Source organism: Ranitomeya variabilis, chromosome 7 (assembly GCF_051348905.1).
Source record: "Ranitomeya variabilis isolate aRanVar5 chromosome 7, aRanVar5.hap1, whole genome shotgun sequence".
Lineage (NCBI taxonomy): Eukaryota > Metazoa > Chordata > Amphibia > Anura > Dendrobatidae > Ranitomeya > Ranitomeya variabilis.
In genome coordinates this window covers 196,937,043-196,953,181 of record NC_135238.1, presented here as the reverse complement: position 1 = coordinate 196,953,181, position 16,139 = coordinate 196,937,043, and the positions used below count along the sequence as shown (strand labels likewise).

The 16,139-nt window shown below is 41.9% G+C and overlaps 1 protein-coding gene across 7 annotated transcripts in view; it reads left to right on the top strand.

Annotated features, from left to right (window-relative positions):
- OSBPL6 (oxysterol binding protein like 6) overlaps positions 1-16,139 on the top strand; it is a 242,647-nt gene that overhangs the window by 153,483 nt on the left and 73,025 nt on the right. For all 7 annotated transcript variants that reach the window (XM_077272617.1, XM_077272614.1, XM_077272613.1 and 4 more), the window contains exons 5-7: positions 372-425; positions 2,205-2,318; positions 4,124-4,294. In XM_077272617.1, the coding sequence (XP_077128732.1) occupies positions 372-425; positions 2,205-2,318; positions 4,124-4,294 (339 nt within the window). The remainder of the gene's footprint in view (positions 1-371; positions 426-2,204; positions 2,319-4,123; positions 4,295-16,139) is intronic.

The following is a 16,139-nucleotide window of genomic DNA, read 5'->3' as shown; positions in this document are numbered from 1 at the left end:
TAAATAGGATTTCTAGAGACTTCAGTTTGGCTTTGTTCTGTCTATTAATTTATTTTCACAGTGAAAAATAATGTACTCTGCTGTATTTTATTCTGTAAAAAAATCTACAAATGGAATGTCCTTTTGTCTGCATCAAATATTCATTGCATTTAATGTATCCATTGAATGCAAACAGATGTTTTAAAAATGGAAGGAAACGCAGATGTGAACCAAGCCTTAGAAAATGACATATACTGGCAACATTTATACTAATGGACATTATTTATACCTTCATTCTTTTTTTCAATCCTAGTCTCTTTGCATTTTAGATAGAAAAAAACCCATTTTGTGCATTTATTTCCTCTCTTTACATTATTTATATTTTTTTGCAGAGATTTTTCGTCTTAGAAAATGGTATACTGAAGTATTCCAAATCGCCTATTGATGTAAGTGATTGCACTGATCTTCAATGTTGAATACTTAATATTTCATAGCCATTACTTGAACTTTGGTATTATGATTGTGTGCTCGAGATGCAAATGAGTTAGCAACAGGCAGAAAGCTTTACTTACCAAACAACTTATAAGGAGCATTGATGGTGCAGATCTGTGGGTGGAAATACTGCAGTCTGTTCTCTGCAGTAGGAAAAGTCTAGTTGTGCCTCCACAGTGCGGGGAAATGTGTCTAGATAATTGTCAGGCTTAGCTCTTTGTCAGTCTTAGCTCATAACATCTGAGAAGTTTTAGTAGCAGAGTTTAGTGACTGTACATGCGTATGCACAGCAGGAGGTGTTACATTGGATATACTTCCTGCCACATTCTAAACTGGAATACAATAAGGCTATGTTCACACGTTGCATTTCTGCTGTGTTTTGTTTTTTGTTTTTTTTGCTGCATTTTTTTAATGCAAATTTTATGTTGCATCTTACAATACCAGCAAAGGCTATGAGATGAGATAGGAAACAATGAGTAAGTGCAAAAACGCAGGTATCAGTTTTTGCTGAGCTTAGGGTGCAAAGACCTAAGCAAGCTTAATCAGGCTTTTTTTTGGTGGGGGACACTATACTTTATCAACATTTACAAGAGACAACAGGAAAAACTCAGCAAAACCTGCTTTTTTGAAAGCAGATTAAACGCAGCTTAATATTTGCATTAAAAAAACGCAACAAAATGCAATATGTGAATATACTCTAAGTGTCTGGCAACAAAGTGAAATAAAATTGCAGGTGAAAACGTAAAAAAAAAACAACCAAACAAAAAACATACATATAGCAGCATTCAAATATATGCCTGCAGTGAATCCCTGAATGACTAATATTTTCAGCGGACTTGTCAGCTCTACTAAAGCTGTAGAGGCCATCATACTGTGTGGGGGGGACTGTAGAGGCCATCATACTGTGTGTGGGGGACTTTAGGGGCCATCATACTGTGTGTGGAGGACTGTAGGGGCCATCATACTGTGTGCGGGGGAATGTAAGGGCCATCATACTGTGTGTGGGAGACTGTAGGGGCCATCATACTGTGTGTGGGGGACTGTAGGGGCCATCATACTGTGTGTGGGGGGACTGTAGGGGCCATCATACTGGGTGTGGGGGACTGTAGGGGCCATCATACTGTGTGTGGGGGACTGTAGGGGCCATCATACTGTGTGTGGGGGACTGTAGGGGCCATCATACTGTGTGTGGGGGACTGTAGGGGCCATCATACTGTGTGTGGGGGACTGTAGGGGCCATCATACTGTGTGTGGGGGACTGTAGAGGCCATCATACTGTGTGTGGGGGACTGTAGGGGCCATCATACTGTGTGTGGGGGACTGTAGAGGCCATCATACTGTGTGTGGGGGACTGTAGGGGCCATCATACTGTGTGTGGGGGACTGTAGAGGCCATCATACTGTGTGTGGGGGATTGTAGGGGCCATCATACTGTGTGTGGGGGACGGTAGGGGCCATCATACTGTGTTGGAGTCACTGTAGGGTCACCATACTGTGAGTGCGGGGGAATTTTTTTTGTTTTCGTACATTATGAGGTGTATGAAAGGGCTTCAATACTTTGTAAGGGCTAGACAGTGGTGAGATATGTGCTCTTTTATGACCCTGCTGAATATTCATTATTTTGTAAGGAATATGTGGTGTGGATGCGGTATAAAAAGATTTGTAATTCTGCACTATAAATATAACCACTTTTATAAAATGTTTGTGTTCTTACAGTATCTGCTTTCTTTTTAGACTCAGAAAGGGAAAGTACACGGAAGTATAGATGTTGGGTTGTCTGTTATGTCCATTAAGAAAAAGGCTCGGAGGATAGATCTGGACACCGAGGAGAACATTTATCATCTTAAGGTTTGCTTTGTTGATTTGTCTTGAGTAAATGAGCTCTCTAGAAATGTATGAATATAATACAAAAAATAAATGCTGGTCCAGATGAAGAGGACCACCAGGGGTGTCCAAAAAAAAATGATTGGGTCAAATTGTAAAATTCCAAATGGGATAATTTCCACATGTTTTTAGGCTTACAAATCTGTGCTGATTGATTCTATACTATATCTGTGTAATATTTTTATTCCTTATTGATAAATAAGGACATTTTGCCTGCATGAAGTCACCATTAGAGGGAGCTAGCTGCGAATAGATTTCTACACTTAGTATTGAACTCAGTGGGCGCTGTAGAAATCTGCAGTGAGCACTTATGACATTCCTCCAGCAGTTCCGTTGATCATGGTGAGATCCGATTTTCCCGAATGTGGAGAAGATGTAAAAAAAAAAATCTCCATCTTCTCCATCCTATCAGTCCTTGGAAATCGTACCACCCTCGGATGGTCCAGTTTTGTTTTTTTCATGGACCCATTGACTTGCATGGCTGAGTGTGATCCGATGTGCGGATGCAAATTGTGCGCGCTCAATTTTGTCTTGCTTGGAAAAAAGCGGTCCGAGGAAAAAAATCGGACTTCTGCGCAGTCCTATAGAGTAACATTGGTCTGAGTGTGATCCGATGTTTTGTGAGATGGGACTGAAAGTACGGCCATCTGACTGCTCCATTATGGAGAGTATGCCTGAGGATCGCTCCCTCACAGTTACACAACTAGAGGCGCTTATACAGCTGAGATAAATGTTAGCGGTCTCTCTTACTCGCCTATGCACATGCATGCTCGACTTGGGGGAGTACGCATGTGTTTTCAAGATGGAGGCTTATCTCCCCCAAAATACTAAAGTTAGAGGCATTAAATAGAATCTGCCACCAGATTTTTGCCACCTAATCTGAGAGCAGCATATTGTAGATCCAGAGACCCTGAATACAGTGATGTCACTTACTGGGCTGTTTGCTGTAATTTTCATCATCTCCTGCTGCTATAACAGCGATTTTATCATTAGAGGATTGGTAAACCTGCTGCCATGTAGTCCTCCATATTCATGGTGTCTGTATAACCCCACCCACACTACTGATTGGCAACTTACTGCCTATGCGCAGTGTAGATAGAGTGCTGACAATCAGTGGTGTGGGCAGGGTTATACAGAGCTCAGCATTCAGAGAACTGCTAGATCTGCAGCAGATACAACAAGAATGAGCAGTTTGCTGCAGTAACAGTAAGTGATACATCACTGGAATCAAGGTCTCTGCTGCTACATCATGTTTCTCTCAGATTAGCAAAAAAATCAATCTCTCCAATTCCCTTTAAGATTCCAAATGCCTGTTCCTTCTTTGCCCCAACATAATCTTTTAAAGAGGTTCTCTGGGCACGCCGTACAGTTTTGCAGTCACTCTAAGTGACTGTAGATGACCGGATCCTGACAGTGTGCAATGTGCTCATTGTCAGGATTCCCCTCTATTTCCAGCTCGAGTGTGCACTCCCTTGATTGCATTACGTGGTTTGCATACTGGTGGTCACGTGCCGACCACAGCATTTTCCTGCTTCTCTGTTTTCTTTTGAGAATGAGAAGCTAGTTGACATGTGACTGCCACGTGACAGGCTGGAAATAGAGGGGAATCCTGACAGTGTGCATGGGTAGAGAGATGAGAGGCCGCCATACACATTGGATGGCCCTACTGATAGGTGTATGGCTTTGTTATCCATCATTATAATATACGTTAATTCATATAGCGCTGTGGTTATACCTGTGTGATGTTCTTCATTGCATTTTCTCTGTAGGTAAAATCTCAGGACACTTTTGATGCTTGGGTGTCAAAGTTACGTCACCATAGACTTTACCGGCAGAATGAAATTGTGCGGTCGCCGAGAGACGCCAGCTTCCATATGTTTCCATCAACGTCAACAACTGAGTCCTCACCAGCAGCTAATGTAACGGTGCCAGAAGGAAAGGTACTCGAACACTATTCAGTCTGTTCTGGATCTTAAAAGGGGTATTCCCATCTCTAAGATCCTATCAATATGTAGTAGGTGTAATATTCTTATTCCAATTAGTAATGTAGTATGGTTTTTCTGATTCACTATGTCTCTTTCCTCATGTGCAGGCATTGCAGGACCTTAGGTCTCCATGGTTACGACCACTAGCAACTAGCTAACTGTCATTATATCAGTGGTCGCCACCCCCTATTATACCCTATCGCCCTATGTCACCACATGTTCCATCCTGTTACTGTGTCACCCCATGTGACATATTTCGTACACCCTATGTTGTTATGTCACCGGTTATTTTCTGCTATACCCTATCACTTTGTGTTGCTCTCTTACTCTGTACCACCCAGTCACCCTCTGATACCCCAATTACCGCGTACAATTTTGGGCTCGCGTGTATAAGAAGGACATAGCTGAACAAAGCGACCGAGGTTATTTAGGGAATGGGTGGACTTCAATACCAAGACATGTTGTTATACTTTGGGTTATTCACTGTGGAAAAACAAAGGTTTAGGGGCGATCTAATCACAATGTACAAATATATCAGGAGACCATACAGAGATCTTTCTGATGATCTTTTTACACCAAGGCCTGTGACAGTGACAAGGGGCATCCTCTACATATACAGGAGTGAAGGTGTAATCATAATCCCAGATGCAGATTCTTTACTGTAAAAGCAGTGAGAAAATGAAACTCTCTGACCCATGATATTGTAATGGTGGATTCACTACAGAAGTTTAAGGAGGCATGGATGATTTTCTTGAAAGTTATATATTACAGGTTATGACAACTAGATTGTGTGATGGGATTTTGATCCAGAGAACTAGTCTGATTGCTGTATGTTGAGTTAGGAAGGATGTTTTCCACTAATATGGGGCAATTGGCATGTGCCTCATGGAGTTTTTGCCTTCCTCTCGATCAACATGTTAGGTTTTAGGTTGGACTTAAAGTTAATTTTAATCAATAGATCTTGGAATAATAATAATTAACACAATTGGATGTGTTTAAAAAAATGTTGGTAGGTTAATAGGTAGGTTGGTAGGTTAATTTTAAAATTGAGAGATAGAATATCAAAAATAAAATCCAGAAAATCACATTTTATAAATTACATAAATTTATTTGCATTTAGCTGTGAGAAATAGCTATTTGACTTAAGACTTAATACTTGGTGGCAAAACCCTTGTTGGCAAGCACAGCAGTCAGACTTTTTTTGTAGTTGATGATGAGGTTTGCGCACATGTTAGTAGGAATTTTGGTTCACTCTTCTTTGCAGATCTTCTCTAAATCATTAACATTTTGAGCTTGTCACTTAGCAACTCAGAGCTTCAACTCCCTCCATAAGTTTTCTATGGGATTAAGGTGTGGAGACTGGCTAGGCCACTCCATGACCTTAATGTGCTTCTTCTTCAGCTCTTCAGCCACTCCTTTGTTGCCTTGGCTGTATGTTTTGAGTCATTGTATTGCTGGAAGACTCAGCCACGACTCATTTTTAATATCCTGGCAGAGGGAAGGAGGTTGTCACTCAGGATTTTACGGTCCATGGCTCCATCCTTTCTCCCATTGATTCGGTGAAGTAGTCCTGTGCCCTTAGCAGAGAAAGGCCCCCCAAACATAATGTTTACATCTCCATGCTTGACAGTGGGGATGGTGTTCTTTGGGTCCTAGGCTGCAATTCTCTTCCTCCAAACACGGCGAGTTGAGTTAATGCCAAACACCTCAATTTTTGTCTCATCTGACCACAGCTCCTTCTCCCAATCACAGAATCATCCAGGTGTTCATTGGTAAACGTCAGACTGGCCTGCACATGTGACTTCTTGAGCATTGGGACCTTGCCGGCACTGCAGGATTTTAAATCTTTACGGCGTAATGTGTTACCAATGGTTTTCTTGGTGAGTGTGGTCCCACCTGCCTTGAGATCATTAACAAGTTCCCCCATGTAGTTTTAGGCTGATCTCTCACCTTCCTCATGATCAGGGATACCCCACGAGGTGAGATTTTGCATGGTACCCCAGATCTATGTCGATTGACAGTAACTTTGTATTTCTTCCATTTTCTTACTATTGCACCAACAGTTGTCTCCTTCTCACCCAGCGTCTTACTTATGGTTTGGAAGCCCATTCCAGCTTTGTGCAGGTCTATGCTCTTGTCCCTGACATCCTTATAAAGCTTTTTGTTCTTGCCTATGTTGTAGAGGTTAGAGTCTGATAAATTGAGTCTGTGGACAGGAGTCTTTTTATAAAGGTGACTATGTAAGACAGCTGTCTTTAAGACAGGTAACTAATTGATTAGGAGCGTCTAACTGGTCTGTACGAGCAAAAACTCTTAATGGATGGTAGGAGATCCAATACGTATTTCTCACTGCAAGATGCAAATAAATGTATATAATTTATACAATGTGATCTTCTGGATTTTATTTTTGATATTCTATCTCTCAATGTTTAAAATTAACCTACCCTTAAAATTATAGATTGTTCATGTCTTTGTCAAACTTGTAAAATCAGCAAGGGATCAAATAATCATTTCCTTCACTGTTGACTGTCCATACAGCTCTGAGGCCTCGCACCTTTCTGCTTTTCTCTTTTCCTAAATCCTTGCACAGCCTATAGAGAGAGGACAGAGCTTTGCCCTGTACACAGCATCACTGATGTAATAGGCAGTTAAAACTTTTCCCGACCTATGAGGAAAGTGCCTTGGTCGTTTGTAGGTTCCCACACTGTGACATACATTTTTGTTACGTTGATCAGTGCACTGTCGAGCTCAATGGCTCCTAATGCAGCATCCGGGATAAAAGCCAGCTTATATCTTAATATTTAAAGAAGTTGTCCTCTACTTGGACAACTTCTTCTCATACCCCTCTCTTGGCTCCCATAAAATAATAAACCTTATACTCACCTCCTGTACCGGCGCCATTCCTGCGGTGTCAGCACTCACTCTCCTCGGGGTTCTGGTGGTGTGACACATGATGTCAGCGCCCAATCAGCTCTGGTGTCACTGTCCCCGCCTCATGTCAAAATGAGCAGGAAGAGGAAGTCCGAGATCAGCCTCTGCCGACATCCTCTTCACATTCAATTTGTCCAAATGCGGGGACAGTGACGCCAGCGCTGATTTGTGATGACACCATGGGAACAGCCCCGGCACAGGAGGGGAGCATAGGCTTTATTATTTTGTTGAGGTCAAACATTTTGATCAAGAAGGGGTTGCCCTAGTAGTGGACAACCCCCTTTGAACCCTTAGATGCTGCTGTCAATACCCGCTGAAGCATTTAAGTGGTTAGAACAGGGTCTAGCCTCCATCTATCCGCCTATCGACCCCATCCAAGACATGATCGATGAGTGCTTATGGGTTGCTGTGGCAGTCAGGGTCTAACATGGCCACCAAGCATCTTTAAAGTATGACATGAGTAAACATGAGATCAGATGGCATTTCTGAATTATCTTGTATATTATATGATATAATAAGTCATTCTAAGTCATAAAAAAGGTAAAGATACAGAGCTGTGCAAAAGTTTTAAGCAGGTATAAAGCAAAAAGTTGCAAAGTAAGAATGCTTTCAAAAATAGAAGTGTTAATAGTTTTTTTTTTTTTTTTTTAGCAATAAAAATTAGTATCAGGGAGGAATCTGATTGGCTCCAATTTTATTCTGCAGCAGGACAACCCCTTGAGTTTACTGTAAATGGATTTTACAGTTATTGTTTTGTTTTTTTATAGTCTACCTTAGTTTTATATTTCTGCGCTCTGTGAATAACAATAATCGTTTTGTTTTTTTTTTTTCTGTTCTGTTTTCTTTTATTTGCCTTTGTGTTTTCTTTTACATATGGGTTTTATTTATTTTTTTGCATGTTTTCTTTTTTTTTACTGGGAGCATATGAAAAGCATTACTTAGAAATGCCAGCAAGATGTTGACAGATCACTGAATTCTTTGTGAATAATTGAGCATTGAGTGTTGGTGTATGCGATGACCCAGGATGGATCTTTGAAGAAAAGCATTGATGTGTGTCCTTATTTATATGCGAAGCTTGTATTTCGTCCTACTTTCTAGAGAAAAATAGGGATGTACAATCAAATGATTGATTTTTTTTTTCTCAACATATGGAGAGTGGAGGCTCTTTGTACCAGGAGTTTTCTTTGTGTGCTGAAAATTTAGATTTCCAATAAGCTAAAAATAAAGAGAACTTTTTACCAATCGTTTCATGTTGAACCGAGCGCAGTGTAATAGTGGCTGCAGAGTGGAATAAAACTTTTTTTGACTATTTTTAAGGTTGCCTTTCCTGTGCGAAGATATAAGCAATCAAACTATTTAGCACCTAATGAGTTAACTTTAGTTAAGGCCAAGTGGGTGTTATCAGATAGCTTTCACTGGGGGCTGCACTTCTCCCTGTTTGAGTTTCTAGGGGATAACACCCACTTAGACTTAACTAAAGTTAACTCTTTAGAGGCCAAATACTTTGACTGCTAATATCTCCGCAATGGAAAGGTGAAATTAAAAGAAATCCAAAAAGTTTTATTCTTCTCTTTAGCCACAATTGCATTGTGTCCACTTGAACATGAAAAATTTGGTTAAAATTCCTCCTTAAAGGGGTTGATCGGTGAAATCATGTTGTCATCAATTTATTTTGAAGATATGTGATCACTTATTGATTGGTGGGTGTCCGGCCAATGGGACGTTTACCAATCGACAAAACAGAGAACTTACATCCCGGACTGGGAACTTATATTCTGTTGTAAATTGGAGCGAAAAGGTGGGATGCCCGAATGCCATTCATTCTTTACCCGACTGCAGGGAAAAGCCAAGCGTAGCCATAGGAAATGAATGGAGTGCAAGTTGAGCATGCACACTGACTCTGCATTCTAAAGAGGATAAAAATGCACCTTTCCGCTCATCGTTGCAGGACCCAACGGTAGAACATTTGGCTGGAGTGCAAATCATTGATCAAAATAATAATTTTCTAGCCATATAACTGAAAGGCCGCCTCTACGGTGGCCTTGAAGGCAATTGTGCCAGGCTTAGTAAAAGTCACCTCATAAATAACATTTGTATTCATTTATCTTGATAAATTACAATTCTGATAAATCTTTTATTATACACTGCTCAAAAAAATAAAGGGAACACTAAAATACCACATCCTAGATATCTCTGAATGAAATATTTCAGTTGCAGATTTTTATTCATTGCATAGTGGAATGTATTCAGAACAATAAAACATAACAATTATCAATGTAAATCAAAATGAATATCCCATGGAGGTCTGGATTTCGAATGATACTCAAAATCAAAGTGGAAAATCAAATTACAGGCTGATCCAACTTTAGTGGAAATGCCTCAAGGAAGGATGTAAGGAAAAGATGCTCAGTATTATGTGTGGCCTCCACGTGCCTGTATGACCTCCCTACTGTACAATGCCTGGGCATGCTCCTGATGAGGCGGCAGATGGTCTCCTGAGGGATCTCCTCCCAGACCTAGACTAAAGCATCTGCCAACTCCTGGACAGTCTGTGGTGCAACGTGACGTTGGTGGATGGAGCGAGACATGATGTCCCAGACGTGCTCAATTGGATTCAGGTCTCGGGAACGGGCAGGCCAGTCCATAGCTTCAGTGCCTTCATCTTGCAGGAACTGCTGACACACTCCAGCCACATGAGGTCTGGCATCGTCCTGTATTAGGAGGAACCTAGGGCCAACCGCACCAGCATATGGTCTCACAAGGGGTCTGAGGATCTCATCTCGGTACCTAATGGCAGTCAGGCTACCTCTGGCGAGCTCATGGAGGGCTGTGCGGCCCTCCAAAGAAATGCCTCCCCACACCATTACTGACCCACTGACAAACCGGTCATGCTGAAGGATGTTACAGGCAGCAGATCGCTCACCATGGCGTCTCCAGACTCTTATGTCTGTCACATGTGCTCCGTGTGAACCTGCTTTCACCTGTGAAGAGCACAGGGCGCCAGTGGCGAATTTGCCAATCCTGGTGTTCTGTGGCAAATGCCAAGAGTCCTGCACGGTGTTGGGCTGTGAGCACAACTCCAATCTGTGGACGTCGGGCACTCAGACCATCCTCATGGAGTCGGTTTCTAACCGTTTGTGCAGACACATGCACATTTGTGGCCTGCTGGAGGTCATTTTGCAGGGCTCTGGCAGTGCTACTCCTGTTCCTCCTTGCATAAAGGCGGAGGTAGTGGTCCTGCTGCTGGGTTGTTGCCCTCCTACGGCCAGGAAGTACCTGGAGATGAGCTTGGAAGGACTACTGTTGCTTCTTTTTTCCATCTTAATATTCCCCCCCTTTTTTTGATAAATACCTTGTGTATTGTTCTTTATCAGGGGACCTATGAGTGGGTATAACTATGATCAATAAATAATTTCCATCTTTATACATGCAAAATATTAATAAACCATCTCTATTTCTATTTATACAAGCAAATTATTGCAATTTGATCCAATGTTCACAAGATATATAACGGATGAACTAGCTTCTATCCGTTGAAAACCATGGTTTTCAGTACATGTGTTTATTCTAGGCATTTACACTAGTTTACCTTTGTGTATTTAATTTCTGGATATATATTACATATTTTTGTTGAATATGTTTTTCCGGTGTTCTATATTTTTCCTACCCCTTTTTCCTTTGTTCCCTTGTGTGTGTGTGTGTGTGTGTGTGTGTGTGTGTGTGTGTGTGTGTGTGTGTGTGTGTGTGTGTGTGTGTGCGCGCGCGCGCGCGTGTTTGAATATTCAAAATTAATGTTTGTGCAACAATAGCCTCTCTTAAGGTACCTTCACACTGAACAACTTAACAACAATAACGATAGCGATCCGTGACATTGCAGCGTCCTGGATAGCGATATCGTTGTGTTTGACACGCAGCAGCGATCTGGATCCCGCTGTGATATCGCTGGTCGGAGCTAGAAGGCCAGCACCTTATTTCGTCGCTGGATCACCCGCTGACATCGTTGGATCGGTGTGTGTGACGCGGATTCAGCGATGTCTTCACTGGTAACCAGGGTAAACATCGGGTTACTAAGTGCAGGGCCGCGCTTAGTAACCCGATATTTACCCTGGTTACCATTGTAAATGTAAAAAAAACCAAACACTACATACTTACATTCCGGTGTCTGTCACGTCCCACGTCACCGCTCTGCTTTAGGGCCGGCGCTTACACAGTGCAGGGAAGCGGACGCCGGGGGACGCGACAGACACCTGAATGTAAGTATGTAGTGTTTGGTTTTTTTTACATTTACACTGGTAACCAGGGTAAACATCGGGTTACTAAGCGCGGCCCTGCGCTTAGTAACCCGATGTTTACCCTGGTTACCCGGGGACTTCGGCATCGTTGGTCGCTGGAGAGCTGTCTGTGTGACAGCTCTCCAGCGACCACACAGCGACGCTGCAGCGATCGGCATCGTTGTCCATATCGCTGCAGCGTCGCTTAATGTGACGGTACCTTTACCCATAATGTATGCTGTACTCTGAATGCTATGTTTTGTTTGTTTTTTTTAATGGCTGGTCGAGGGTTTTCAATCAACCCCCTTGACATCTATATCAATGTATTTTCTTAGCTACTACATTTGCATTGATCGGCGTCCGTGAGATGCGTTTCCCTGTGGCAGCATTACTCCCTATTTTCTGCCCTTTTTTTTTTTTTCTCCTTTTAATAGTTACCCTTTTGCGCCTAGGTACTCTAAATCAATGTCTGTGCAATAATAACCGTTCTCAGCCACGGTGTATGTTCCATCCTATGCCTTTTTTGTGGTTGGGCATTTTATGCCTCTGCCTCCCTCATTTCTCTTATCCCTTGTTGCACCGATGTTCCATGCAGGCATCGTTTTGCGGTGATTTCATCCACAGGCTCAGGTTGTATAGGCCTTCTCCTAAGCTTTTCTATGTGGGGATGTGTCCCATTGATACAAGCCTTTCTTGATATGTGCAGTTTTTTGTTTTTTTTCCCCTGATTATATGCCTTAACATATGGATTATTGTTCCTCTCTATAGCCTCCTAGAAGTCGCTCTATAGGGCTGTTTACACACTGGGCTTAGACGAAATTAACTTCCAGTATCATTGTATTGTGGGGGCTTTTTAGCAGACATTTTGCTGTTAATAATTTACTAAGTCTCTCAAATGAAACCTGTTAATATTGCTCATCTGAATAGTGGATTTTCCTATTGTGTGTCCATTTTACTGTTCTTTTCTACAGAATCGGGCCTTTTTGCCTGGTTGCATTCTCTGGACAAGCGGGACCCTTTTTTTCTTGGTATCCCTCCCTTGTCTTCTAGGGGTTAATATTGTTACTACACATGTATGTGGCTTGATGCGGGGGTTATTTTCTATATTACTAAGGTGTGGCAGGGGCATGACCTTATTTTGGGTCAATGTATAATTTTGTTTGCAGTTTGCAATTTTAATTGATTTTTACTCTTTGCAGTGTTGTTGTATTACAAATTCAATAAAGGTTATATATTTTTTGTAATAATTACTCTTTTGGGGATCCCTGTTGTATACATGCTACCTTTCTTCTGCTTGTTTGTGCCTCCTAAGGCCCCCTCCATGTCTCCTGGTGTACTGGCCTGTCTCCTGGTAGCGCCTCCAGCCTCTGGACACTACGCTGACAGACACAGCAAAGCTTCTTGCCACAGCTCGCATTGATGTGCCATCCTGGATGAGCTGCACTACTGAGCCACTTGTGTGGGTTGTAGAGTCCGTCTCATGCTACCACGAGTGTGAAAGCACAACCAACATTCAAAAGTGACCAAACCATCAGCTAGAAAGCATTGGTACTGAGATGTAGTCTGTGCTCTCCACCTGCAGAACCACTCCTTTATTGAGGGGGTCTTGATAATTGCCAATAATTTCCATCTGTTGTCTATTCCATTTGCACAACAGCAGGTGAAATTGATTGTCAAACAGTGTTGCTTCCTAAGTGGACAGTTTGATTTCACAGAAGTTTGATTTACTTCGAGTTAGATTCTGTTGTTTAAGTGTTCTCTTTATTTTTTTGAGCAGTGTGCTATGGCTCCAATTGATCGTTGGAGGACTTTTTGTGCCATATTGATTGATCCTTTAGTTACCAGCTTTTCTAGCGACATGTACTTGTGCTGGGAATTATTAAGACTTTTTGGTAATTAGGGTAATTTTTATATGTCCTAATATAAAAAACTGGGAAAACTTAATTACCTGAGTATAAGCCTAGGGTGGGAAATGCAGCAGCTACTGGTAAATTTAAAAAATAAAAAGATACCAATAAAAGTAAAATTAATTGAGACATCAGTTAAGTGTTTTTGAATATCTATATTGAATCAGGAGCCCCATATAATTCTCCATACAGTTCATGATGGGCCCCATAAGATGCTCCATACAAAAAATATGCCCCATATAATGCTGCATTAAAGGTAAATGATGGCACCATAAGATGCTCCATATTAAAATATTCCCCATATAATGGTGCACAAAGGTTTATAATGGCCCCATAAGATGCTCCATAGAATAATATGCCCCATAAAGGTTAATGGCCCCATAAGATGCTCCATAGAATAACATGCCCCATAAAGGTTGATGGCCCCATATGCTGCTGCTGCTGCGATAAAAAAAAAATGACATACTCACCTCTCGTCGCTGGGCGCCAGGTGCCGGAGTCGCCGCTGGCTCAGGCCCACAGCACTTGCGATATTCACCTGTCCCCGTTCCACCGCCGCGCGCCACTGTGTCTTCCAGGTCTCTGCAATGACTGTTCAGGCAGAGGGCGTGCACTAACCATGTCATTGCTCCCTCTGACCTAAACGTCGCAGCCAGAGGACGCGGAAGACACAGCCCGGTGGTGAAACGGGGACAGGTGAATATCGCATGGCTCACCCTCCCCTGTTATACTCACCATCCTGGCGCAGTCTGCACGTCCCTGCTTCTCCGATGGTCTCTGGCGTGCGCCGGCAGCTTGTTCCCACGTTCAGCGGTCACATGGTACCGCTCATTAAAGTAATAAATATGCGCTCCACCTATGGGAGTGGAGTCGCGTCCATATTCATTACTTTAATGAGCGGTACCACGTGACCGCTGAACACAGGAAGAGCTGTGGACACCGGAGACCATCGGAAAAGCAGGGACCGCAACGGAAGCAGGTGAGTATGATGTGACAGCCGCCACTCCTGCCGCTCCCTCTCCCCGCTGACCCCCTGGGACAATGACTCGAGTATAAGCCGAAAGGGGCACTTTCAGCATAAAAGAATGGGCTGAAAAGCTCAGTTTATACTCGAGTATATATGGTAATTAATTACTGGGAATTGTCCCATATTGATAATAGACTGTTACATTAATTCCATAATTAGGGACCTCTCAGGGCACAGCCTCCGAGGAGCAAGGGCACCAATTTCTAGGGTGCCAGACTCCGTGGACAGGTAGGGAAGAAATTTAGGCTAACTGCAGGCCCTAATTTTCCCCTCAAAATATATAAAGCCCTATAAGTGGTTTATTGCTCCCTCTGTGTCTTGAGCAACCTTTTTTTAACATTTTTGGCCATGTAGCCATAATGATTATTCACATATCCGAGGTTTTGTTTCTTTACATTAATGTAGAATTTCTATATTAGCAAGGTTTTTTTTCTGGTTTGGTTTCAGCATTTGCACCAGAATAATTGGTATTCATGAGATCAATATACAACACATATATAGAAATTGCACACATATACAACTATGGTTCATCCAAATATTTGAACCATATACATTTTCTCACCCTTACCGACTCCATTCCACAAAAACAGCATCCATTAATCCCTTTTTGGTGTGCAACATACATTGGACATCTTAGCAAATTAATTATTAAAAATTAAGGTACTAGTAAATAGAAAATCACGTAAATTGCCAGTGCTCCAGATAATACTGCTGAGCATCTAATCCAGTCCCCCCATTGTTTTCCAAATTTAGCCATAGCCAGTGTCTTACTTGGGGTAGCAAGGGCCCACCAGTAACATTGATTTGTGGGGCCCATTGTTCAGCTTCAAGAAAATATTATATTACCGTCTTTCATAAATTTACTTCTATGTAAAGATAAGCTAGGTAGTTTGTTGAATGAATGATGAGATGATGCTTTTGTCTGTACATAGTGAATTAATGTATCGGCCAACTACTTCTCATGTTTGGGGTAAATGGCTTACTCTTACATGGGGGCCCACCGGAGGATTCTCCTGTTATCCTGTTGGCCAGTCCGAGTCTGGCCGTAGCTCCTTTGGCTGCTGCTTTTTAATTCAGAGGAATCTATTACATTGCTTTTTATGTAATACGAGCTTTTATCACTAAATTAGGAAGGAAGCTTTTCTTAACCTTTCCCAATTAAAAAAAATGAGATAAAAATGTATATTTAGGTTTCCTTTTCGTTCACAGTGTTTCCCAGGAGGTGATATGTCCTCTTTAAAAACTCTCACATCATTATTTTAACCTTCATTATAAATCTGAACAAAAATAAATGAATATTCTTACTAGCAGATCAAATATATCTCATAGATTTGCTTTTGTTCTTTTTTTTTTTGGCAAAGTCCTTGGTGTTACAGAAAAAAATCAGTGCGGAGTAGTCAAAAAACATTTTTTCCTAGTGTATAGCCTGCTTAAACGTAGTCTGTCAGCACACAATGATTGCCTTGTGGCGGACACAACCCTGATAAAAGAAAAAAAAATACGTTACTATCTAAATCTCTTGCTGCCTTTGGCCGAAATCTTTATTTAAAGGGTTTGTCCACTACTTGGACAACCCCTTTTCAATCTGAGTGTTTGCCCCTGATAAAATAAAAACCGCTATACTCGCCGCCGGCATCGGCGCCGTTCCAGCTTTGTCGGCACTC